This window comes from Dysidea avara, chromosome 9 (genome assembly GCF_963678975.1).
Source record: "Dysidea avara chromosome 9, odDysAvar1.4, whole genome shotgun sequence".
NCBI lineage: Eukaryota > Metazoa > Porifera > Demospongiae > Dictyoceratida > Dysideidae > Dysidea > Dysidea avara.
Genome location: NC_089280.1, coordinates 30,786,218 through 30,810,716, shown reverse-complemented (window position 1 = coordinate 30,810,716; position 24,499 = coordinate 30,786,218). Strand labels below are relative to the sequence as shown.

The 24,499-nt window shown below is 37.0% G+C and overlaps 1 protein-coding gene across 2 annotated transcripts in view; it reads right to left on the bottom strand.

Moving 5' to 3' along the window:
- Positions 1-3,485: 3,485 nt before the first annotated feature.
- Positions 3,486-24,499, bottom strand: part of LOC136267019 (receptor-type tyrosine-protein phosphatase S-like) — a 66,171-nt gene continuing 45,157 nt past the window's right edge. Inside the window, exons 8-30 of one of the 2 annotated variants that reach the window (XM_066062072.1) lie at positions 15,556-15,816; positions 14,738-14,998; positions 9,201-9,470; positions 8,886-9,152; positions 8,576-8,830; positions 8,086-8,364; positions 7,435-7,570; positions 7,225-7,379; positions 6,900-7,166; positions 6,665-6,850; positions 6,538-6,614; positions 6,352-6,486; positions 5,788-5,907; positions 5,575-5,738; positions 5,390-5,525; positions 5,176-5,331; positions 5,054-5,123; positions 4,903-4,973; positions 4,714-4,848; positions 4,524-4,658; positions 4,326-4,474; positions 4,138-4,273; positions 3,486-3,771 (exon numbers count right to left, since the gene is read on the bottom strand). In XM_066062072.1, coding sequence (XP_065918144.1) covers positions 3,712-3,771; positions 4,138-4,273; positions 4,326-4,474; positions 4,524-4,658; positions 4,714-4,848; positions 4,903-4,973; positions 5,054-5,123; positions 5,176-5,331; positions 5,390-5,525; positions 5,575-5,738; positions 5,788-5,907; positions 6,352-6,486; positions 6,538-6,614; positions 6,665-6,850; positions 6,900-7,166; positions 7,225-7,379; positions 7,435-7,570; positions 8,086-8,364; positions 8,576-8,830; positions 8,886-9,152; positions 9,201-9,470; positions 14,738-14,998; positions 15,556-15,816 — 3,881 coding nt within the window. In that variant the 3' untranslated portion in view covers positions 3,486-3,711. The remainder of the gene's footprint in view (positions 3,772-4,137; positions 4,274-4,325; positions 4,475-4,523; positions 4,659-4,713; positions 4,849-4,902; positions 4,974-5,053; positions 5,124-5,175; positions 5,332-5,389; positions 5,526-5,574; positions 5,739-5,787; positions 5,908-6,351; positions 6,487-6,537; positions 6,615-6,664; positions 6,851-6,899; positions 7,167-7,224; positions 7,380-7,434; positions 7,571-8,085; positions 8,365-8,575; positions 8,831-8,885; positions 9,153-9,200; positions 9,471-14,737; positions 14,999-15,555; positions 15,817-24,499) is intronic. The other variant, XM_066062073.1, reaches the window with a different exon arrangement.

Below are 24,499 nucleotides of genomic sequence, written 5' to 3'. Positions count from 1 at the left end.
CTAAAACTAACTAAAAGGTTTTTCAAGCAATCCTACATAAAAGGGTTACTATAACCACTTTACACTTTTCTTTGAAGATGGTGATGCCTGCAAATGCTACCATAAACATTGTCAGAGGAGGTTGGACAGCACATGTGAGTGCATACATTTTGTATTGAAAGTTTAACCAAGCATTCATGAAAGTTTTCACAAGTACCATTCGAGAGTGCACTTCAAGTTTAGTCTATTCCGCCGGTCAACCCCATTCAACCCCACTACTCCAGGCACGTAAATTGCTCTTGAAATCTACAGGATCACGTGTGTAAGCATTCGCTGAGTGGAATCCATGTGTAATACTATAGGGACGTCCTATGTACATGTATTTAAACACAATGATTGTCGAAGAAAGCAATGTGCATGCTAACAAAGCCTCTCAGAGTATTGAAAAAGAAGAGCGGATACCGCTAGTTTGGCCTTACAGAGAATCGAAAAGAGAATTAGAAACTGACTCGCACACCCACCTTGCAATAAGAATTTGCTGTTCATCTTAAGAAGCACAAGGTAACATGTAGTGGGAATATTGCTAAGCATTTCTTCTATCACTTACTCCTCGTCGTATATTAGAATTATGCAATAAACAGAAATAAATTTCAGAAGTGCTTGTATTGTGTCCAACCTCCTCTGAAACATTGCTATTCAGCATTAATTTTGCCTATTTAGGTTATTTAAGCTCAGTTCCATTAGAGCTTTTGTTCATTTGTGCACAATGGTAAGTGGAAATAGTGCTGAACATCAAAACACCAAATCTAAAGTTTCTGGAAGTCTAAGGGGTGCTACCAAGGTTAGTATATGTGAAGATGCCTAACACTAAAACTAACACTAACTAAAATGAAACTAATACTAACTAAAATTACAGAAATATGGGATACCAGAACTAATACTAACTAAAACTATGGTGGAATTGGGGTACTAGAACTACAACTAACTAAAACTATGGCAGAATTGGGGTACTAGAACTAGAACTAAACTAAAATGAATTTGCTGTACTAAAACAACACTACCGGGCGGGCGACTCATTGTGTGTGTGTGTGTCTGTGTGTGGCAAATAGACCTACTATACATGTCCTGACATACAGTAAACCGTTTTATATGAGTTACAACTCTTGATCATGTAGACAAATTTAATGAAGAATTTTGTTGAAATTATAGCAATTACTCTGTCCATGATAATAAAGTAATACACATGTAACCATAGTGATCCCAGTACATTGAGTAATATACTATTACTTAAGCAGCTTTTATTGTATATTTGTGCACATTTTCATTTGTTTTCAAAATATTAATTGAAGTGTCAGTTGGTCACCCAACAACACTAACAAGGAAATCACTGGATGAAAGGTAAGAAATTGGTGGTATTCAGCCTGTGTGCATACAGGAAGTCTAAAGTCACAATTCACACATTCTGCATGTATCAACTAACATGCCTCTTCATTGGTAATAGTATAGTATAATAATTATGTCTTGATCAATGATGTACATTATGTGAAGAGGTATCTGGAGTCAAAACTTTTGGGTCCATAAATGTCACTTTTCAGAAAAAAAGAAAAAAATACTTAATTGCAAAAAAATGAGATAGGGTTGTTTTTACACAGTAAGACTAAGGTGTACCAATGACAACTTTACTGATGTACCAGAATCTGTGATAGATGTTGAGTCTGTATATGAACTGTTGTCTCTGTATTAGTGCAGTCCTGACGACATTATCATCAATTATCAATCCACTCTAAGCTTGTATGTGCATGAATGTCTATACTTCTGTGTAAACTACAAATAGAAACGTAGAGATGTACACTATTTACAGGTAGTTAAATAGTTCATGGTTACTATAATTATATGAATAATTAACACAGCATTAAAACTTTTTTTTGAGGGGATGAGGTGAATATTTTGTGGACTACTATCCATGCAGAGCTAAATTTTATATTAACACGTAGCACTGGATTGTTATAAATCATAATTATTTGAAAATCTGTATGCATGATCAAGATCTGTAGTTGGTTGGCTCAAAACAATCATCACTTTTATGACGTACAATGTAACAAGTATTTGTAGAAAAATGATTTCTTGGAATTCAATGTTATGAAGTGATCATGTTTTACTACAACAACAATCGTAGGAGCATATCACGTACTGTTATAGCTACATAAGGGTATTATGATATCAAGTGATAACAATGATCAAGATACCACCAACCCAACAATCAACCTGATAGTACCACCCTCTCCATTTCATTACCCCTATTACCAGTTATGATTACTACATATAGCTTCTTCCCATTAAACAATCTAAGATTGGAATCATTTAACCAGTGACTTGATTGAAAGTAACACTAGACTCTATATGCCTGTTCAAATCCAACACTACTCAACTCTAGATCTTGATTGACAATTTTTATATCAAATAACACTGTTGATGTACTACGTATTATCATGATTGTGTTCTTTTGGGCTAGGTCCCTGGATGCATCATGTACAGCATTAGATCTAGATACCGTCTGTCTGTCTGTCTAGTAAATTTAAATAGTAGTAATGTATATGTACTTGCCAAATAGTATAATTCATGAATTACAAAATACTCTAAACGTAATTCAGTGAAAAAAATCATGGCATATTCAGCAGCTGTGATTCAAACAATAATAAATAACAAAATTGTCATTCATTCTGCCTTGAGAGTCAGAGTATATGTAGCTATTGTTAGGGTTATAATATATGGTAATTCAATAAAAGTTTAATTTGAGGTTGATGGGAGTCATAGGCCGGCTCATTCCATTGTGGGCAAATCAGTATTCATACCCATTACATTTTACCATATCAATCTCATCCACAAGGTCATAGTCAAAACAGCTATATCCAGGAACACCTTGCCACTGAACAATATCAAAACCTCTGACCTGTTTGTCACTTTTGCAATCATTTTATGGTACTTGGATAGTTAACTTGTGTATTGTACATGTAACTCTGTTTTTTTTTTCCTGAGCACACCAGTAGGACTGACCGCACTGCTATAATAATAATTAATAAACATTTAGCTACCATGGGGTTTTTCCAATTCATTGTCACAACTGAACAGAAATGTAATTTGTATATATATTATATATATATATATATTATATATATATACATATATGTACAATGGTATTTCTAGACCTGACTTACAGATGGAGGGAGCAATAGAGAACAGCATATTGTTGTATGGCTGTAGAATTTCATGGGGGTTCCACCCCCAGAAGCTGCAGGATTTTTGCAATTTGAAGGCTTGAAAACAGCTAAATATAATATGCCAAAAAACATGAAAAATGCTAAAAATAACCATGCCAATCTATACTACAACTTCCCCCACCAAGATTGTGTAAAAACTATTTTTCAGTGGGGGTGGGGGGAGTATTATTTTTGACAACGAATCGGAAAACCACGGTACGTACATCTTGTTATATAGTTACTGTACGCTCATGGTCACTAGCAATTTCATATCAATGTTTAGATACAGAGATGACTATACACTGCTTAAAATGCACAAGAACATGTAGTACAACACATCATATAGCTGAGTAATACCTAGCTAACACTCACTGTGTAGCTATTATACACTGTGCTGGGGGGCGGACGCTGGAAATTCAGGATAAAAAAATACACTGTGTTTACCATTACAATCAATTATAAATTGTTAATTAATTTATGAAGAATGCTTCTGTACTGCAGCCACAAGTGCTCTGTGAATGAACTCATACTGTTCCTGCATGAAATATAAAAATAATAGCTATAAGTACATTCCCACGTAAAAAAAATGGTAGCTGTTGCAACATTGCACAAAATCTGTAAATTAAGATTTTCCTTGCAAATTTGTAAGATTCTTGTAAGAGCTAAGTAAGACTTTGCATACTACTCAATATGTTGTCATGTGCTGCAAACAAAATGGCAATGTTAGTTTTAATATCCAGAGAATGTAGTTTTCAATTCACAAATGCTTCAAAGAGCAAGAATGTGTTGTTATGAATAATAAGGTGTGAGTGATAATAAAACTATGAACAATATCTAATGTAATGGCATATGTGCAATACTTCTACCCAGTGTGCATATATTGTATACTATCAACACATACCATATTCTCCACTAATCCTGGCCTCTGGGAGCGCATTATTTGAACAGTTCGAAACACATCCACCATCTGTTCTTGTTTAAACTGATTGATACAGATCAACAAAGCACAGAATGTTCCAGAACATCCAACTCCGTTACTATACATATGACAAAAATATTATATTGCACTATGACATCACTCATTGTTACCTGCAATGGACAGTAATTGGTCCATTGCCATTTTCATGTTGAACATATTCCAACACTTTGATCAAATCAATTATTGGGGTATGACTATTGGGACAAGAATCTTGTGGCCATTCCACATACTGTAATTGAGTTATAGTCCTCGTAGTATCCTGTAGGGAAGAGTTTGTTACAAATGATTTGGTAAAACTGTTTCCTTGCCTGGTGTACATTAGTGACTTTAAAAGTACGCTTTACTATGTCTTGGTCCCAAACATCTTCTGAAACTGTTTCAATTAAAAATCTGCCAAACTCAACACTCTTGTTCTCAACTGGCCAATACTTAAATGAAGCTTCCTAATAGAACAGTCAATATATATATATATATGTCAGCATAAGGTAAGATAATTACAGCTTCATTCTCTTTTATCTGGCCCAACATTACAATAGCATAAGATTTCTTCTCCCACACCATTGTCCAGAAATCTGTAGCAGTTGACTGCATGGGTCCTGGTCCAACTAAAAATGCTTTACTTTTGTAGTAGCCCTTTTAAAAATAGAAATTGTCTTGTGACATGAGCATGTAATGTTCAATACTTACATCAACAAAGCAGAAGTTTATGTAATCCGAGCCTCCATCATATTGAGGTACAATCACCCTGGCAGATTCAGCTAAACATATTCAAAAACATAACAAGATGAACAATACGTCACATGCTTATGTGGCAAAAATTGTTTACAATGATTTTTACTCTTGTTTTTAGATGACACTGCTGCGACATATGTAAAATCACTTTCCTTGGGACTATTGCTCACAAGTTTCTAATATCGTGTACACCTTGAACAAAATGATATGGAGTATATTTCTACACACCTCAAACTGCATTTGAAATCCAGTTTTGCCTTTCTTGGGGTTTAGAGTGGACAATTCATCGAACTTATTTTGCACATTGTTGATTGGAGCAACAATTGAGGTATCCCCACAATTAATGTATTCCAACAAAGCCATATGAATGAACATGTATTGTGGCTAGAAAGTGACAATGAAGTAACCTGTTAGAGGTCAACTAGGTGGTCATTACACTTACCAGTGTCTGTACCATGAAGTTTCTGCAGAACCTCATCTGACATACAAAACTATGAATGTCAGTCACTCCCTCTTGTTTTACACGTCGTATCTCATTGTCAATAGCTATAAATGTTCCAGTGCGACCAACACCAGCACTGTGAATGTGTAATTTTAGAAACGCTCCTTAGTAAACAAGTTCTTTACCTGCAGTGAACCAGCATTGGTTTAGAGTTTTTTCCCATGTAGTGTTTATCAACTCTTTTTTGAAATTCTAAGAGAGCAGTACCATATTTTGGTACTCCATGATCAGGCCATGCTGTATAATGAAACTGATGAACAACACGAGTCTCTCTCTTGAGGCTCGATACCTATTATGAATTACCAATAGTTCATGGCAAAACAGTATAATACGTTTACATTTGTGATTGAAAGTTGACGAACACTATAACTTCTCAACTGTTCCTCTTTCTGTAGTGTCACTTTGATAGCACCAAAAACACTGGAGCCATCATTGGGCCAGTATTGCTGACATTTAATCTACAGGCCAATAATATTGTTGTGTACATGTATATACCACACAAGTATAACTTATTGATAAGGCAACAGTGCATATAATTCCTACCAAAATATACCATCCCTAAAAGTGATAACAAATAAGAAAAGCTTTTTCACTGCTATTAACAAAGCCAGTCAAACACGTAAGCGCATTGATTGTCAGTCATCTAGCCAATTACTATAGTGAAATTTAATGACCATAGACTATGTGGCATTATAAAGAAACTTCTTATATATTACACTGTGTGGATTGAAAAAATTGTTAGAATGTGTTCAGAACATCAATGAAGTACCTTTATGTGTAAAAAATTGTTCAAATTTTTAAAGTATGATCAAAACCATGCAACGGAATTTGCTTAGAGGAGGAGTTTAAGACTGATTTTCATACAAAAAAACACAAAAATAGCAAAAGTTTTATGTGCACACCTTAGCATCTTCCACCAGTCTGGTCAACATAACAATTGTGGCTACATTTTGCTCCCATATTAACCTCCAAAAGTCATTAACTGTATTCTCGCATGGACCTTGCGCAGCAATATACATCCTGGAGTCTCCATGTCCCTAAATGATGATAACAAGTAACTGCACTGGTGTAAACTACTATTTGCTCACATTAACAAATGATGCATTAATATAGTCACTACCAGTGAGCTGTTCTTGTTGACTTAACACCACCCGAGAATGATCATCTATCATTAAACTAGTAATATATGTAGATTTAACAGCAGATTAGACTTACAGGGTAAAATATCCTTATATCGATTCTTAAGTTTGTTACAGATCATATTTCCAGCATGTTGAGTAAAAGAGGCATCAACAACCATTGATTCAAATTCTTCAGAAATTATAGCATCTCCTTCATCTTTCATTAAGACAACATGTTCAGCAAAATCTTCTACTTGAATAGGACTATGTTCAGAATTATCTGCAAAAATACAATAAACACTTAGGGACAAAACATCCTGTCATCTAACCAACAGGCAATCGAGGGTTGTGTACTGTGAGTTGAATATTTTCAGAGGCCACGTTTCCATCACTTGACACGGTCACAGTATATTTTCCCTGATCACTGATCTCAGTGTTGATAATGAACAGAGATCCATCTGGGAGTACTGGATGGTTAACTGGTCTCCCGTCTTTTAACCATGCAACCTCTGGTTTGTGAAGATCAGGAATTTCAATGAATAGTGTAGTTGGCTGGCCAACTGATGTATCCATCTTATTAGACTTAATACAAATTGCTAAAACAATAGACATTAAAATTCAATATGCGTTATCCGTTTGTAAGATTATGCTTACTAAAAGATGCATCTCTGATTGTTGTTTCCTCTAGTAAATCTTGTGATGGCTCTGAAGCACCTTTCATAGCTTCAGCACTTTTCTCACTCATTGGTATACCATTAGTGGTACTTGTCAAGCTCCAGTTTTGTGATTCATACCTTCTTTTGTAATACCTTAATTGTGGTAAACTTGTGCACAAAATGTTAACGATTATAAAAAATGACTTACAGTAGCATTAAGATGACGATAATGATGATGATTATAATGATGATAAGTGATACTACCACACCAACTACTGGTACTACTACACTACCACCATCACCACTGCTGTTGTCACTGGTCTCAGTTAGCTGTGGATAGTTGGCTATGAAAAGATATATAACAAAATGTCAACAGTTACGAATGAACCTAGTAAGTGTATTGTTGTGGGCTTTTATTTACTTCCCAGCATTTTGACCCGGCCTGTAAAATGAATAGGACCTTTATTTGAGACCGGGTCTTTAGGTCCCAGTGAAGTTTGGCATTAAATCAAATTCAAGTTGTAGTGGTATAAGCATGGGAAACCTGTTGACTTTATACACCCAGATAGCTCTAAACTTAATGTTTACAAAGTTGGGAAAAAAAAACAGAGGGAAAGAATTAACAGTAGACTCCATTAATTTCCCAGGCCTATATGTGAGATCAGACATTTATTTCCAAATGTACTGGAAAACCTCTCCCAGCTTATAATCGAGACATGTGTTTATTTGAATGTGGCTTTTATGCAGTACCTTTGCTGACAGTTGTCAAAATGCACCTTAAATTTATATTACTCATGCTTTTGTTCATTTTTATTCTCTATGAAATAGCACAAGTGAGAACAAACAAAAATTCATATACCTGACACGGTCACACGGACAGCGTTGGACTCCATACTCCTACCCCACTCATTAGTCACAGTACAGTAATATTCTCCTTCATCAGCTTTAACAAGATTAGGAATCGTTAATACTGTTCCATTAACACCGATAACTTTATCAGGAAGATCATTTTTATTCTTGACCCTCCATTGATATACAAAGCTCTCTTTCTTTACACCATCAGCTAACACAGTCAACTGAACAGTTTCTGTTTCATTTTTTAGGAAATTATTTGACGTGGCATTGATAAATAACAAATCTACAGCACCAAAGATTGAAATAATTATAGAACCATATAATACCACATGCAATATTATTATTTATCAATGTAGTTAAATACCAGAAAACAATATCAGTTAAAGTACATCATTGCCATGTATTTAATTCCTACAGCCTTATATGGTATATATTGGGGAAAGTGAACAGGTAAACTGTATGTATGTTAGTGTAGCAAAGAATAATTCTCTTACCATCTACAGTCAATGTAGCTCTATTAGACTCCACACTAATTCCCTCCTTGTTAGCCATACAATAATACATTCCCTCATCAGGTGGAGTAGCTCTAGTAATAGTGAGTGTGTTAGTGTTCTGTCCTCTTGATCTGGAGGGAACACTACCACCATCACGATGCCATAAGTAGGTCGCATCATCAACAGATGCTGAACAAGTTAATGTGACATCTTGTAATGCTATAACAGTAGTACTTGATGAGTGAGTGGTGATTTCTGTAAGGATTAATGTATATACACTCAGTACAATGGAATAGAGCCACTTGCTTACTCAAAACAGTAACAGTGGCAACGTCTGATCTTGCCACACCAACTTCATTGGACACTACACACCTGTACTGTTGTGACTCTTGTAAGTTACTCACAACAACTCTCCTGTTATTACTATTACTAATATTACTCCATTGTCCTCCACTAAAATTCCTAGTCTCCCATTGATATGTAATTGATCCTCTACCAATTCCCTCACAATTCAGAGTAGCACTCATACTAACAGTTGTCAACCGACTGGTGGGGTGAGTTGTGATAATGGGATAACCTGTGGACACTTGTGTCATCATGTCTTACCTGTTAGGACAATACTCACCATACACATTCACAGTAGCAGTATTAGACACAACTGATCCAGCCTCATTGCTCACATTACACCTGTACATGTACTCTCCAATAGTCAGTGCTGTATCAGTAGTGTATGATGTTGTGTTATCATTACTAACAGTAGTCCAACTACTACCAGAACTTCTTCTCTCCCAGGAATATACTAGTGTTCCTAGACCACTAGCTGTACACATGAGAGTGATGCTTCTTCCCATTGGTATATCACCATCTGTTGGGTGATCTGTGATCTCTGGAGGACCTGTATAACAAGCAATAGATCTAAAACACTTAAAACAGATTGTCTGTACATTTGAGAAAATGCAAATAAGCAACTTCTAAGTAATATCCATGATAGGTATTAGCTACTGTGATAACATACCATAGACAGTCAGTATTGCAGTGTCCGACATCACTGATACTGATCCATTACTCACAGTACACACATAACTACCATCATCACTACTCCTCACACTAGTAATTGTTAGTATACTACAGACGAAAAACAGTAGAAGAAGTGCCTCTGCAACAATCCAATCACCATGAAAATATGATGATTCGCGTAACCCCAATTATCAATTACTGCCTTGAAAGTGCAGCAGCTATTATGCTTTGATTTCAGCTATGTTTATCCTGTTACACAGTGATACAAATGAAAAACAGTGTTAGAATCGTCTCTGCAATCAGTCCAGTCACCACAGAAAATATGGACGATTTCCATTTACAAACGTACTGTAGGGAAGCCATGCATCGCACTACCACGAATCGACACCTTGGGCTGTCAGCAAAAAGAAATGGGACACAAAGGAGGACAAAGGTAAGTCCATGATGCATGCATTGTACGTACTGCGGTATGCCAAAAGGCACGTCTCGGGACGAAGCAATGTCAAACAGTGAAAAAATCAAGCCCATAGCCTTAGTCGTTATCGAGTTACGCTTGCCTGAAGCCATCAGGCAGGCAGGCAGTTAATCAGTAGAAAATTCCATTGAATAAAATTCTTTTTAAATTTCGTAACAATTTATTGGAAGCCTTTAGGATCATACTGAAGGCACTCTTGGGCTTGGTTATGTCTAACCAATACTGCCAAGGTGCCAAAATGGAGTTGTGAAGCTGGTTTTTAGGTGAATTTTTGGCTAGGAATACCCAAATCTCCAAGATTCCTAATATACAGTGATACATTATTTGTGTTTGTGTATTATTTGGTTTTGAGGATGAGTAGTGATTTCTAAAAGCAAATATTTTACAAACAATTGCATGGTATAGTTTACCAACTTACTCAAAACAGTGATAGTAGCAACATTTGATCTTGTCCTACCAGCTTCATTGGACACTACACACCTGTACTGTTGTGACTCTTGTAAGTTACTCACAACAAGTCTCCTGTTATTACTATCCACACAAAAACAGCCAAGCTGTGAAAAAATGGTGCGGCCTTAAAAAGCCTGGGTGAAAAAAGTTGTGAAATCAAAGGTGGTGGCCAAGAAATGGCTGCAATGATGTTAATGCTAATAAATTTTGCACACAGCCATTTTTTTAGCATTAACATCATTGCAGCCATTTCTTGGCCGCCACCTTTGATTTCACAACTTTTTTCACCCAGGCTTTTTAAGGCCGCACCATTTTTTCACAGCTTGGCTGTTTTTGTGTGGATTTCACTCCTTTTGGTACTTTATAAGGCCCCAAAACCAGCCTATGGCTGACTTTGAGGTTTGTTTTTACTCACATTTCTTCTTTTCTATGTAGATACAATGATGATTATTGAAGACAGACTTATAAATGTATTTCATTGCATGATTTAATTCAATATTTGATAATATTATTGTACTACTCTAATAGAGTGCACATTTTATTTGAGGATTTCTAATAGAACATACACAGAATGCTCTAGAACAATCTAGTACTTCTATTGGTAGATCTATGAAATTACAAACATTTGATTATAAGCAGATTTCAACTAGAAATTTCATTTATAAAGCAGAAATTAAGTGAGGTGATCAGTCAAGGCAGCAGTGGTTCAGTGGTTAAGGATGCAGGTGTTAGGTATGGAGGTCCCTGGTTCGAACTCTGGTAAGTTTGTTTTTTTTGACATTTTTTGCACACCTTTTTTACTCCGTGGTGACTGCTCTATTAGAGTATCTCGATCCCGCGATTTTACACTTGCTTAGTTTTTGCTTTATAACTTTGTCGCTGTAACTCTACTGCTATTCAAACTATCAAAAGGCACTGCTACGATGATCAGCCTATCTACACACCAATTTTCAAGTTATTTCTATACTTGGTTTACCCTGTAGCCGTGACAGAAGTTTGATTTATTTTTACAAGAATAAACGTCCATAACTCCTTGAATATTACTCAGATTTACAACAAACTTGGTACGTGAATCCATCGTTACACGTTCTTCATTTGTGCCAAAGATCGAGGCAATCGAGTTACACGTTTGCATTTTATAGCAATTTTTGCACGGTGTGCGAAAATAAATCGAAGCCCCCGTAGCCCCCCGTACGGCATAAGAAGAAAAAAACGAAGAAATTAGAACGAAATTTTGGACGCCCATATCTCGAAAATGGCTGTTGCAAATTTAATCAAATTTTCTGTGTGGCGTACCCTACCTGGGGGACAGCTATAATGCAAAATTAGCGTGCTTTGGAGAAGGGGCCATGGAGCTATGCATGCGTGAAAAAGCTGCTTTCTTTCTTCCTGTAAATATACTCACGGTGTGGTCGCCGGCTTTCTTGGCCGCACGACACACTACCATGTGTCTTGTAGTGCTGAGCGATAGTAAAAATTTTACTATCACGATAGTTACTCATTAAATATCGCGATAGTGAATACTATCCTGATAGTTTATGAAACACTTTGCTCTTAACAAAGTCTTAGTTGTATAGCTATGATTTGCAGTCATATAGAAAGTTATTTTGCATGCACAGGACATTTGTTAATTAACTGCATGAGCGGCTGATGAATACGGACTTTTGGTAAAGCTTTTACAGGCCACTCCTTTGTAAGAAAGCTGGTAATACCAACTGTAAAACAGTATAGAAGGGTTGTTAATACCATTTTAATGCAGATCTGAGCTTATCATAACTATCACGATAGTGATATCCCTACTATCGCGATAACGATAATGATTTACCATCGCGATATATCGCACTATCGATACTATTGCTCAGCCCTAGTGTCTTGATTACTAATATTACTCCATCGTCCTCCATTAATATTCCTAGTCTGCCATTGATATGTAATTGATCCTCTACCAGTTCCGCCACAATTCAGCTCATACTAACAGTTATCAACTGACTGGTGGGGTGAGTTGTGATAGTGGGAGGACCTAATCATATAAATTATAACACATATGTTAAAAAAAACAAAAAAACAAGTTTACTCAGATGGTAATCTAAAACCAGCAAAACCCACAATTGTTTCTTTAGAAAAATATTGTGTACAGGCTGTATATAGCATATGAATAACATCTCGCAAGTACTATAGCCCATTCTGTAAACCTATGATCAATGAAATTTCCAGAAAATAAAGCAAAATGGCTGCTTTACTTCTCAGTAATTCATAGTCAGGGGGTGTATTTAATCACAATTTCCATAGGATACTTCTCATATACTGTTCTTCACTTGTAATGCCACACAATGGGTGGAACGAAGCTAACTGAAGCAGAATGGCCACATTGTAATTGATAGTCGGGGTGTAAATTAAGCTGCTTAATTGATTATTATTATATGTGACTGGATTGTGAAAAAGGGACATAATTGCACAAGCCTAAATTACAGTATAAAGCATTGAACACATTGGGTGAAATACTTGTGTATCATTGAAAAAATTCCGTAAATTTTTTAAACCTCTCTTTCTTTGTAAAGGAAGGGAATAATAATAAAAACCTGGATATCATCTTATTTGCCTGCTCAAGAAGAGTTGGAAAAGCTTTCTTTCGTTGCAGTAGACCCACGAATACGTAAGTTATGAGCATTTGTTTATGTCATGTCAAAGTGATCTTACGCGATCAATTTTTCTTCATGAATTTTGCCTTTATATGCAAAGAAAAAGTTGACGAATTCAGACTTCAGTAAATTTTACAAATAAAATGTTGACGAAAATCAAGAAATTGTAGGCAAAACCTGTACTTTTAAGGGCGCTTATAAACATTTGACGAATTAAACCGATTCGTCAAATTTTTTGACATCAAAAAAGCGTACGGTATAAATGATCTGCATTGCGCTGGACGGTTCTACATACTTAGTGTCGATGGCATAGTTTTTTGCTTTATGGCTACATGCACTGATTAACTACACTAACAATAACCTAGTTGTACTGTTTGTCAATCTGAGAGAACAAATTACGTGGGGGCGACTAAATTCAAACTTCAAAACTAGCCATTCTTGAACAATGGAATAGTTTTTGCACACTTCTTTTATGGCTACATGCACTGATTATGTTAACTACACTTACTATTCACAGCCCAGTGAATAACCGGTGACCGCAGTTGTGTTCTGTATCATTCTTTAAATTCTTAAGCCGTGCCTTAGAAAGCAAATTACGTGGGGGCGACTTAATTCAAATTTCAAACTAGCCATTCTCGAAAACATATGTAACAATCACAATGAAATCTTTAGAATAGTTTATAGACACATTTCCCTACATGCTAAGCGAGTATTGTGGAAAACAACAATATGGGTTTTGTAATTGGCCTCTAGGTCAACTGAGGATGACTGAAACTTCATTTGGTGCTGAAATTACAACTATAGGGTAATGATGTGTGGCAAAATCAATGATGTGAATCTTGAATCGATTGAGTACATATTAAAGCGATGGTAGGGCAATGAATGTTCGGAATGCACAAAGGAACCCAAGGCATGCACCTGTGGTTGCATCTAACTGCATGAAAAAAAAAAGAAACCTCCCCTTTGATGTAGGCAATCTCAATCTCAAAACATTCGGCATGGATTTGCTTCACCGCTTGTGTGGTAGTTACTAGTGACACAATGAGTTTAGTCTAGAGTTTCAGAGGGATAGCATAAATGACGGGTGAGTTATAGGCAGGCCGAATTTGACAACGTTCATTCCTGTAAAATCCTCATGTGTAGTGGTGGCATCATTTATTGTCTACAGCACGCGTTTCTGCTTTACTGGCCGTGCGACTCACAGTCCCATCAGCTTGAAATTGCTAACTACTTTCAGATCTCAATCATTTCTATAAAATTGCTTCCAGATTCAATCTTGGCACACTTATGTTTCAAAAATTTCCCTGAAGGAGTATACCCCAGACCACACTAGCTAGTCAGAAATCCCTACAGTTTTCCTCTTTACTGGCACTTAGTCACACAAGCCCTCTGTTTACTTACTGTCTAGGCAATCATGACAATATACAGCACAAAATGTACTTACTTCAAACACTATGTATATACCCCTCAGGTTAGGGCTAGTTGTAAAAAAAAAGTTTTTTTAGCCACTGATAGCATTTGTGCAAACACAGATGAGTAGATACACTAATGAGTGCAGTATACCAAACAATTTGCACATACCATAGACAGTCAGGGTAGCAGTGTTAGACATCACTGATAATGATCCACTCCTCACAGTACACACATAACTACCATCATCACTACTCCTCACACTAGTAATTGTTAGTATACTGGTGTCACCAGTTGATGTTGATTGTCCTGTAACATCTCTACCATCACTAGTCCATGAGAATGTCACATCAGATGATACTGATGATGTACATGTTAAATTGACTGATGAACCAACTGGGACTAGTCTGTCTTGAGGATGAGTAGTGATTTCTAGCACAAATGGAATATGAAGAAAGTAAGAAAGCATGACAAACAAACAGTCTATCTTACTATCAACGTTCATTCCTGTAAACGTTGATAGTGTAGTGGTCGCGTCATTTATTGTCTGCGGCATGCGTTTCTGCTTTACTGGCTGTGAGTCTTGATATACGTATTTCTTATTTTAACATTTTGTCCCATCAGCTTGAAATTGCTAACTACTTTCAGATCTCAATCATTTCTATAAAATTGCTTCCAGATTCAATCTTGGCACACTTATGTTTCAAAAATTTCCCTGAAGGAGTATACCCCAGACCACACTAGCTAGTCAGAAATCCCTACAGTTTTCCTCTTTACTGGCACTTAGTCACACAAGTCCTCTGTTTACTTACTGTCTAGGCAATCATGGCAATATACAGCACAAAATGTACTTACTTCAAACACTATGTATATACCCCTCAGGTTAGGGCTAGTTGTAAAAAGTTTTTTTTAGCCACTGATAGCATTTGTGCAAACACAGATGAGTAGATACACTAATGAGTGCAGTATACCAAACAATTTGCACATACCATAGACAGTCAGGGTAGCAGTGTAAGACATTACTGATAATGATCCACTCCTTACACTGCACACGTAACTACCATCATCTCTTCGCCTTACTTTCTTAATTGTTAGTATACTAGTGTCAGCAGTTGATGTTGATTGTCCTGTAACATCTCTACCATCACTAGTCCATGAGAATGTCACATCAGATGATACTGATGATGTACATGTTAAACTGACTGGTGAACCAACTGGGACTAGTCTGTCGTGAGGATGAGTAGTGATTTCTAGCGCAAATGGAATATGAAGAAAGTATGACAAACAAACAGTCTATCTTACTCAAAACAGTAATTGTAGAAACATTTGATCTTGTCCTACCAGCTTCATTGGACACTACACACCTGTACTGTTGTGACTCTTGTAAGTTACTCACAACAAGTCTCCTGTTATTACTATTACTAATATCACTCCATTGTCCTCCATTAATATTCCTAGTCTGCCATTGATATGTAATTGATCCTCTACCAGTTCCCTCACAATTCAGAGTAACACTCATACTAACAGTTGTCAACTGACTGGTGGGGTGAATTGTGATAGTGGGAGGACCTGTGGACTTTTGTGTCATCATGTTTTACCTGTTAAGACAATACTCACCATACACATTCACAGTAGCACTATCAGACACAACTGATCCAGTCTCATTGCTCACATTACACCTGTACATGTACTCTCCAATAGTCAGTGTTGTATCAGTAGTGTATGATGTTGTGTTATCATTACTAACAGTAGCCCATCTACTACCAGAACTTCTTCTCTCCCAGGAATATACTAGTGTTCCTAGACCACTAGCTGTACACATGAGAGTGATGCTTCTTCCCATTGGTACATCACCACCTGTTGGGTGATCTGTGATCTCTGGAGGACCTGTATAACAAGCAATAGATCTAAAACACTTAAAACGGATTGTCTGTACATTTGAGAAAATGCAAATAAGCAACTTCTAAGTAATGTCCATGATAGGTATTAGCTACTGTGATAACATACCATAGACAGTCAGATGGTAATCTAAAACCAGCAAAACCCACAATTGTTTCTTTAGATAAATATTGTGTACAGGCTGTATAGCATATGAATAACACCTCACAAGTACTATAGCCCATGCTGTAAACCTATGATCAATGAAACTTCTTGAAAATAAAGCAAAATGGCGGCTTTACTTCTCAGTAATTCATAGTCAGGGGGTGCATTTAGTCACAATTTCCATAGGATACTTCTCGTATACTGTTCTTCACTTGTAATGCCACACAATGGGTGGAACAAAGCTGAAACTGAAGCAGAATGGCCACATTGTAATTGATAGTTGGGGCATACATTAAGCTGCTTAATTGATTTTTATTATATCCCTGGCCAGCACTACTCTTTCCTTTTATGTAATGTACATTGCTTCACCAGTCACAAAATTGTGTTACAAGAAAAATAAACAAACAAACGTGAGGTTACAATATGAGTAGGAGCGATAAGAATAAAGAGCAATAAAACAAGTGAAGTCATCTAATATTAACTTTGGTCATGGCTATACTCTGTATGTTACATGTTAAACTGACTGGTGAACCAGTTGGGACTAGTCTGTCTTGAGGATGAGTGGTGATTTCTAACAAAGATAAATATGTATTATATAAACCATGACTATAAGGTGTATTCTACTTATATAACACCTGAATCTGAGGCCAGAGAAAGTTTACCAACAGTAAACAACCGATACGTTGGTTTGGCACAACTCGAGTGGGTTTGCAATGCCTAGCTCACCAAACTATGGTAAACTATATATTATGTGAGAAGTTAACTCGTGTACAAAATAGTGAGTTAGAAAGTCATGTAGTTAATTATCTAAACATCCAAGCTGTAAAAAAAGGGTGCGGCCCCCAAAAAGGCCATGGTGAAAAAAGATGTGAAATCCAAGGTGACAGCCAAGAAATGGCTGTGATGGTAGGTTAATGGTAAAAATTTTAATAACAACAATTCAAGTGAATTTTGTGCCGACCTTTTTTTTACAGCTTGGTATTAGATATCACTTCTTTTTGTATGTATATACACCAAAGTGGGGGCTACTTTTTTCTTTACCACAGAAAGAAGAAAAGAGTTAAAGTAGATTTTTAATACTTTAACTATTTGTGATTTTATCAGTAATTATATAAATTTTATATAATATTTATTATACGCTAATTCTTCTCTGCAGGATAACTGGTTTGCAGCTACTCTCTACCAGCTGACTTGAAATGTAGCCAAACTCTCTACAGGGTGACTTGTTTGTGGCTGAACTGTCTACAGGTGTCTTGTTTGTAGCTGAACTGTCTACAAGGTGATTTGTTGCTAGCTGATCTCTCTACAGGGTGACTTGTTTCTAGCTGATCTCTCTACAGGGTAACTTGTTTGTAGCTGGACTCCCTACAGTGTTATTTCTTTGTAGCTGAACTCCCTATAGGGTTAATTTGTCTAGCTGCTCTGTAGAGGATGATTTGGTTGTACCTGAACTTGTTACAGGGTGATTTGGTTGTAGCTGAACTCTCTACAGGGTTGATTTGTCTAGCTGACCTCTCTACAGGATGATTTGGTTGTAGCTGAACTCTCTACAAGGTGATTTGCTTGTAACTGAACTCTCTACTGGGTAATTTGTTAGTAGCTGATCTCTCTACAAGGTGACTTGTTTCTAATTGAGATCTCTCTACAGGGTGACTTGTTTCTAGCTGATCTCTCTATTAGGTAGCTTGTTTGTAGCTGAACTCTCTACAGTATTATTTCTTTGTAGCTGAACTCTGTACAGGGTTACTTTGTCTAGCTGACCTCTCTACAGGGTGATTTGTTTGTTATTGTTATTCGGTTGTAGCTGAACTCTCTACACACGAAGCTCAATCGTGCATTTGTTACACACCTTCGATTTCGAGTCATATCTCCATGATCATTATTTCCATTCCTTTCAAACACCAAAAGGCACTCCTACAATGGTTGGTCTATCCACAAGTCGCTTTTCAACTCATTCCTCCAAGTGGTTTGCCCTGTAGGCGTGACAACAAATCGATCTTGTTTTACACGAATAGTCGATCATAACTCATGAACTGTTTATCGAATTTGCACCAAACGTAGTACTAGGATTCACCCTTAGACTCCCTTTGAGTGTGCCAAGTTTCAGGGTGATAAATTAATGAATTTGCATTTTATAGCAATTTTTCAAAGTGTGCAAAAAGACAAAGAAAAAAAACAAAGAAATAAATAAAAACGAAATTTTGGTCACTCATACCTCGGAAATGGCTGGAGCGATTTTCTTCAAATTTGGTATTAGGGGTGGCATATCTGGCGGGCACCTCTGCAGTGAAACTGGTTCCAATCGAACGAGAGATCATGGAACTACAAAGGTGTGAAAATTGCATTTTTTTTCTTCCTGTCAACATCCTCACGGTGTGGCACGCCGGCTTCTTGGGCCGCATGACACCATGTGTCTTGATATGTCATGCATAGTACATTATGTATCATATGTATCACTTTCACACCTCAGATAAAAAAGCTGCTCAGACTACATTGTAGCCCAGTTGGTGATTTTGTCCAGGCTACATCTTAATGTAGCCCGGGCTACAACTGGGCAGCAATTATAATACAGTAAGGTCAAAATTGATTGTGGAGATCGATTAATACTCATGTTGAAAACCACTCAGACAGAAAGCGTTTTGTTATCCTCGCTATCCTACATGTTGAAAAACATTGGGCTAGGGTGAGAACTATAGTACTATAGCAATTGCTTTTGCACATTTTCCACACCCACATTACTGATAACACAAAATTACCACTCTACACAAAATAACTACCAGCTTACCCATCTATAGGCCTTTATTAGCTTGAAGACAAGTTCGTAATTGTGTGATAAATAATTCAACTGCACAGATTAATACATTAAAGTTGTGTAACTGAAGTTCTCTGTGATATCTCTGTTCATCATAGCCAAATTTAGCCAGAATGTACCAGCTGCTGACCAATAATCAAATCATTCAGGCATGTATATATCCATTGGTTGCCCTCGCAATGATTGCCTGGTGCAGGCTATTAGATTGAAAGTGTTCTTCATTAGCTGTAACATGAGGCATTCAGACTTTTGTTTGATATGTATGCCCTTAGCCCTCGGGCATACGTATTAGGCAAAGCCCTCATGCCTGTGTTACAACCATTACATGAAGAATTTGGCTTCTTTGCCACGTATTACTTATAATACAACCTTCATCCACACAATGGATTGTGACACCTACAGTAAATGTGTTTCTGTGATGCAGCTGATTGGTGCAAAAATTTTGCTTTTATGATAATAGCATGAAACTTGGTACAGTAGTACATCATATAGGACACTTACAATTTTTGGATATAGGGCCTTGACTTTCGGATCTCCAATAACAGAAAAATCTGATGGTATATAGGTTTTTATTGTTTGAGCATTGTTTTAGTGCATACTGAAGTGATTAAAACAACAATTGTAGCGGTAACGTTACCTGCTGCCACTCATCATCGAAGTCTTCAGGTATGTCTATATAATGATTCCAGTAATTGTATTTGGAGTAATTAATTCCACGTAAGTATTCATGTATATACTCACCTGTGTGTGGGGCATATAACACACTAACGTGTGCTATGCCTAATTGCAGTTGTAGCAGACCATGCCAGTACGACCAATCACCAAAGCTAGTGCAGGTTAATAACCTACTCTGTGCTGGGAGAGTACAGTTGTAATACAGGCTACGAGGTGTATTTTCACTGAGGGGTTCTTACTTTCTGATGACTGAGGATGAGGTGTGCATAAGAGTAATACACTGAAGTGAGCCATAATTCATATGATACATAGCATGCCTCAAAACTAACACACACAACACAAAACACTAACACCATATGCACAAAAACTTAAACTTTATTTAACAAATGAGCTCATGCGTAATCTACCATGCATAGTTTGGCATTATTGTAGGCGTCCTCTAGCAATTGAGTTTGCTAACAATGGACAATCGATTATGGGACTTAGAAAACATATTTCCATATATCCCTAGGACCTGTCTGTTTATATGAACAAACTTAGGAGCAACATTACCTGCTGCCACCCTTCATCAAAGACATGAGGTATGTCTATAAAATGAATCCAGCAGGTGGACTCTTACTGTCAAGACTGAGGAATGATTATCTAAATTATATTGCGAGCAGGACTCGAACACTTTTAATGTGTGTTATTATTATGATGTCATCATTATGTGCACGTGATATAATGTATAAAAGTGTACACTCTGTTTAAATTATGACCAGTCTTATGTGAGCCAAAAACGAAGCAAGTTATCCCTCCAAAGCAATTGAGCCTTGGCATCCTTCTGTCGTCGTTACACTTACTGGCTGGGGTGATTGGTTACCCAGCATGGCACAGGATATTAGCATGCACTGGCTTGGATGATCAGTTGTACTGGCTCCTGCCGTGGGCTATTATTAGCCCCTGCAAATAGGTATGACCTGCATTAGTGTCACATGCCTCAAACCACAGGTGAGTATATAATAATTATACTTACCAAACCACAAGACAAATCACAAAAAACAGCTAAATCAAAACAGGTCATCACTTGTGAAAATAACTTAATTTAAAATAATTGAAAAAAACAATTAGTCACTACCTAAATTACTTTAAGGTCGACAGGCATAACAACTGGGAGACCAGCCCAATGATCAACAATATTTGTACCTGACCTCCAAATTACCTGTGATCCTCTCAAACACAGGTGCATAGCTTGTGAGAGTGTTAAGCAGTTTACACATGTATGGTCTGTTAGTGGTTTGTTTTAGCACACATTATAGTATATAATACTTCGGTAGGATTCCCAATGAAAAAATCAATGTTCACCAAATAAATTTATTTACCACTGCAGGCCGGGTGTTTATCTTACTACACTGATGCTCAAACCACTATAAAACCGGAGGCACAATCATTTTGGTTTGATAAATAACCACTTTAAATTTTTGCATGTTGCGGTACTTGAGTTTAAAATGTGTCATTGTAAACACAGCTACTTCTGCAGGACATATCCGAATATTCTCATTAACTGAATGATATCTAGGGTAGTTGTGCTCAACTAACATGTATAGTATTGGGTAAAGGTCTTGCTGGATGCACTGCACAAGGTTTATTTCCTTGGTAAAAACCCAAATAGTTTATGTTGGGACTACCCTTCCAACCAATAAGAGAGAAACCAGCTCTTCCTTGCAGCATGGTGATGCAGTTGGATGTCCCCTCAGTCCATAATGCAAGTTTGAAATTAATGTATGCTATCTGAAATATACTACATCGATAAAAATACAAAATTCTAAGTTTGAGCTGCTCTGCTATCTGAAAAGACAGAAGCCAACTCTTTCTCACAGCATGGTGATGCAATTGGATGTTCATTCAGTCCGCATTGCAAGTTTGAAATTAATCCGAGACAGTTTGCTATAAGGCTGATGGCGATGAAATAGCTATAATATACCCACAAATACATATGCGATTATTGGCGTGAATTTCATTGACACCAGCCAGATAGCAAACAATCTCAGATTAATTTCAAACTTGCAATATGAATTGAGTGAACATCCAATTGTATCACCATGCTGTGAGGAACAGCTGACCTCTGTCTTCTTAGATGGCACGACAACCCAAAAATAAATTTCATAATCTGATTGACGTGACAATTTCATTTCCACCAGCCAGATAGTAAACAATTCCAAAGTAATTTCAAACTTGCAATACGGACCGAGTGAACATCCAATTGCATCACCATGCTGTGAGGAACAGCTGGCTTCTCTCATCTAAGATGGCACAATCGCCTAATCATAGAATTTCAACATAATTGAGGAGATAATTTCATCACCACCAGCCAGTTAGCAAACAATCTCACATTAGTTTCAAATTTGCAGTAGGGAATCACTATATGCTGTGAGGCTTCTCTCTTTGTAAATGGCATAGCACTCCCAAAATAATTTTGTATTTTGATAGTCATAATTCCATAGCCATATACCAAAAAATCTCAGATTACAGGTGGAACCTCAGTTATCCAGAACCCAGATATCCGGATTCTCGAACTACAGTAATGACTGCTCTATTAGAGTAGTGACTGTTCTATTAGGGTAGTTGAATAATACTGATACTTTTTACCTAAAGTTTTAAGGTTATTTATGGAGTTTGAATAACTAAGTAATTCCTAACTCCTAGTAGAGAATCGGTGAACATCCGATTGCATCATTATACTGTGAGAAAGAGCTGGCTCTTCTGCAAGCTCCTCTCTTCTTTCAGTTAGTAGCACAGCCCAATATAGAATTTCCTCAAGAATTTTGTAACTAGCTGGCCATAGTCAAATAAGTTAGCCATAGTTACCTCTTGTAAAGGATCAGTTCACAGAAAAATGCAACATCACAATCACATAGTGACACATGTATCAACCTATTAACTCTTTTAGTATATAGCTACATGTATCTCAATCATGCAAATTTGAACAACAAAACTCAAGCCAAAACTATAGCCGCATAGCCATAGCTATATACCTGAAGAATATAGATAGATTAGAAGTTACTACAAAAGAGTAGTGAAGGCCACTACAAAAGTAGTGAATGTCACTATACAAAAATAGTTAGAAGCTATTATGGCAGAAAATAGTAATGATATTCACTACCAAATTTTTACAGTGTATAGTCACTATAGTGGCGATGAAATTGCCACGTCAATAAAAAGTAATTGGGCTGCCTTGCCATATCTGAGAAGAGAGATGCCAGTCCTCCCATGCAATTGGATATTAACCTTGTTTGTATGTATCTTACTAATTTTGATGTACCACTTGTTTCATATTAAATATTAAAACCATTTACAGAAATAGAATTAGCAAGTGTGTATACAATAGCTGATTACTATTTAAGTATGTACATGTTGTAATTACATCATAACAAGCATACATTGTTGTTAACAAGTACAGGACAAGATAACTAGTACATTATACATGCATAGCTTGTTGACCACAAACCAAATCATTGAACTAACACTTAGCACTGGTATTCCTCTAGAAAGATCCTTCCAGACAAGATCTCAGGAACCATATAACGGACATAGAACTCCTCCAGCTTTTCTTCTAGTGTACCCCAGTACTCCAGGTCTGCCAATATACAGTCAACAACTACTTCTCCATTGCTATACACAACAAAGTCACACCATTCTCTGTTCATTACAGCCAGCTCTCTCTGCACTTGCGCAAAATAATGATGCTGCTGAGAAAGGTGCAACTCTCCATCTTCTCCTCTTTTCAGAAAAAAGTTCTCTCCAAATTTGTCAGCAATTTCACCTGGTGTCATCTCCACAGTGATGCATTTGTCAATGCTGTATGGACACTTGATTTCCAAACAACCACTACAGCATGTGTCCACACTTGTGCAAGTAACTTTGCCATCAGATGATGCACCAAGATAAGCTTTTTCTGCCATAAGATGTAACCCACTGTTCTCTACTATGATTGTCTCACCAGCATGATGTCGACTATCTATGTAGCATTTCCGTGCCTTGTCTTCATTCTCCTTCCCCCATCTAATCTGTGGTGGTAGTATAGTCATTGGCCCACCATATCCCAAAAAATCTCGAACTAGCCTTCTTGGATTGGTAGACTCTCTTCGATGGAGTATCTCTCCAAATCTTGAACTAGTTATCCTGCCATTCCTCAGTACTATCCAAAGGTCATTCTCTCCTTGCCCTCTTGTTGCTTCTTCAATCTTTGCAGCTTCATCACTTGATATGGTCATATCACGAAGGTAGTCGTAACACTGTGCAACCTCTGGAACAAAAAATTTTTCTTGCACTACTGTAGATGCATGCTGGTGTGAAAAAATAACATGCTGCCACAAAGTTTCTACATGGACCTGGCTTCCTGAGTGACCAGGCTGCCAAAATTG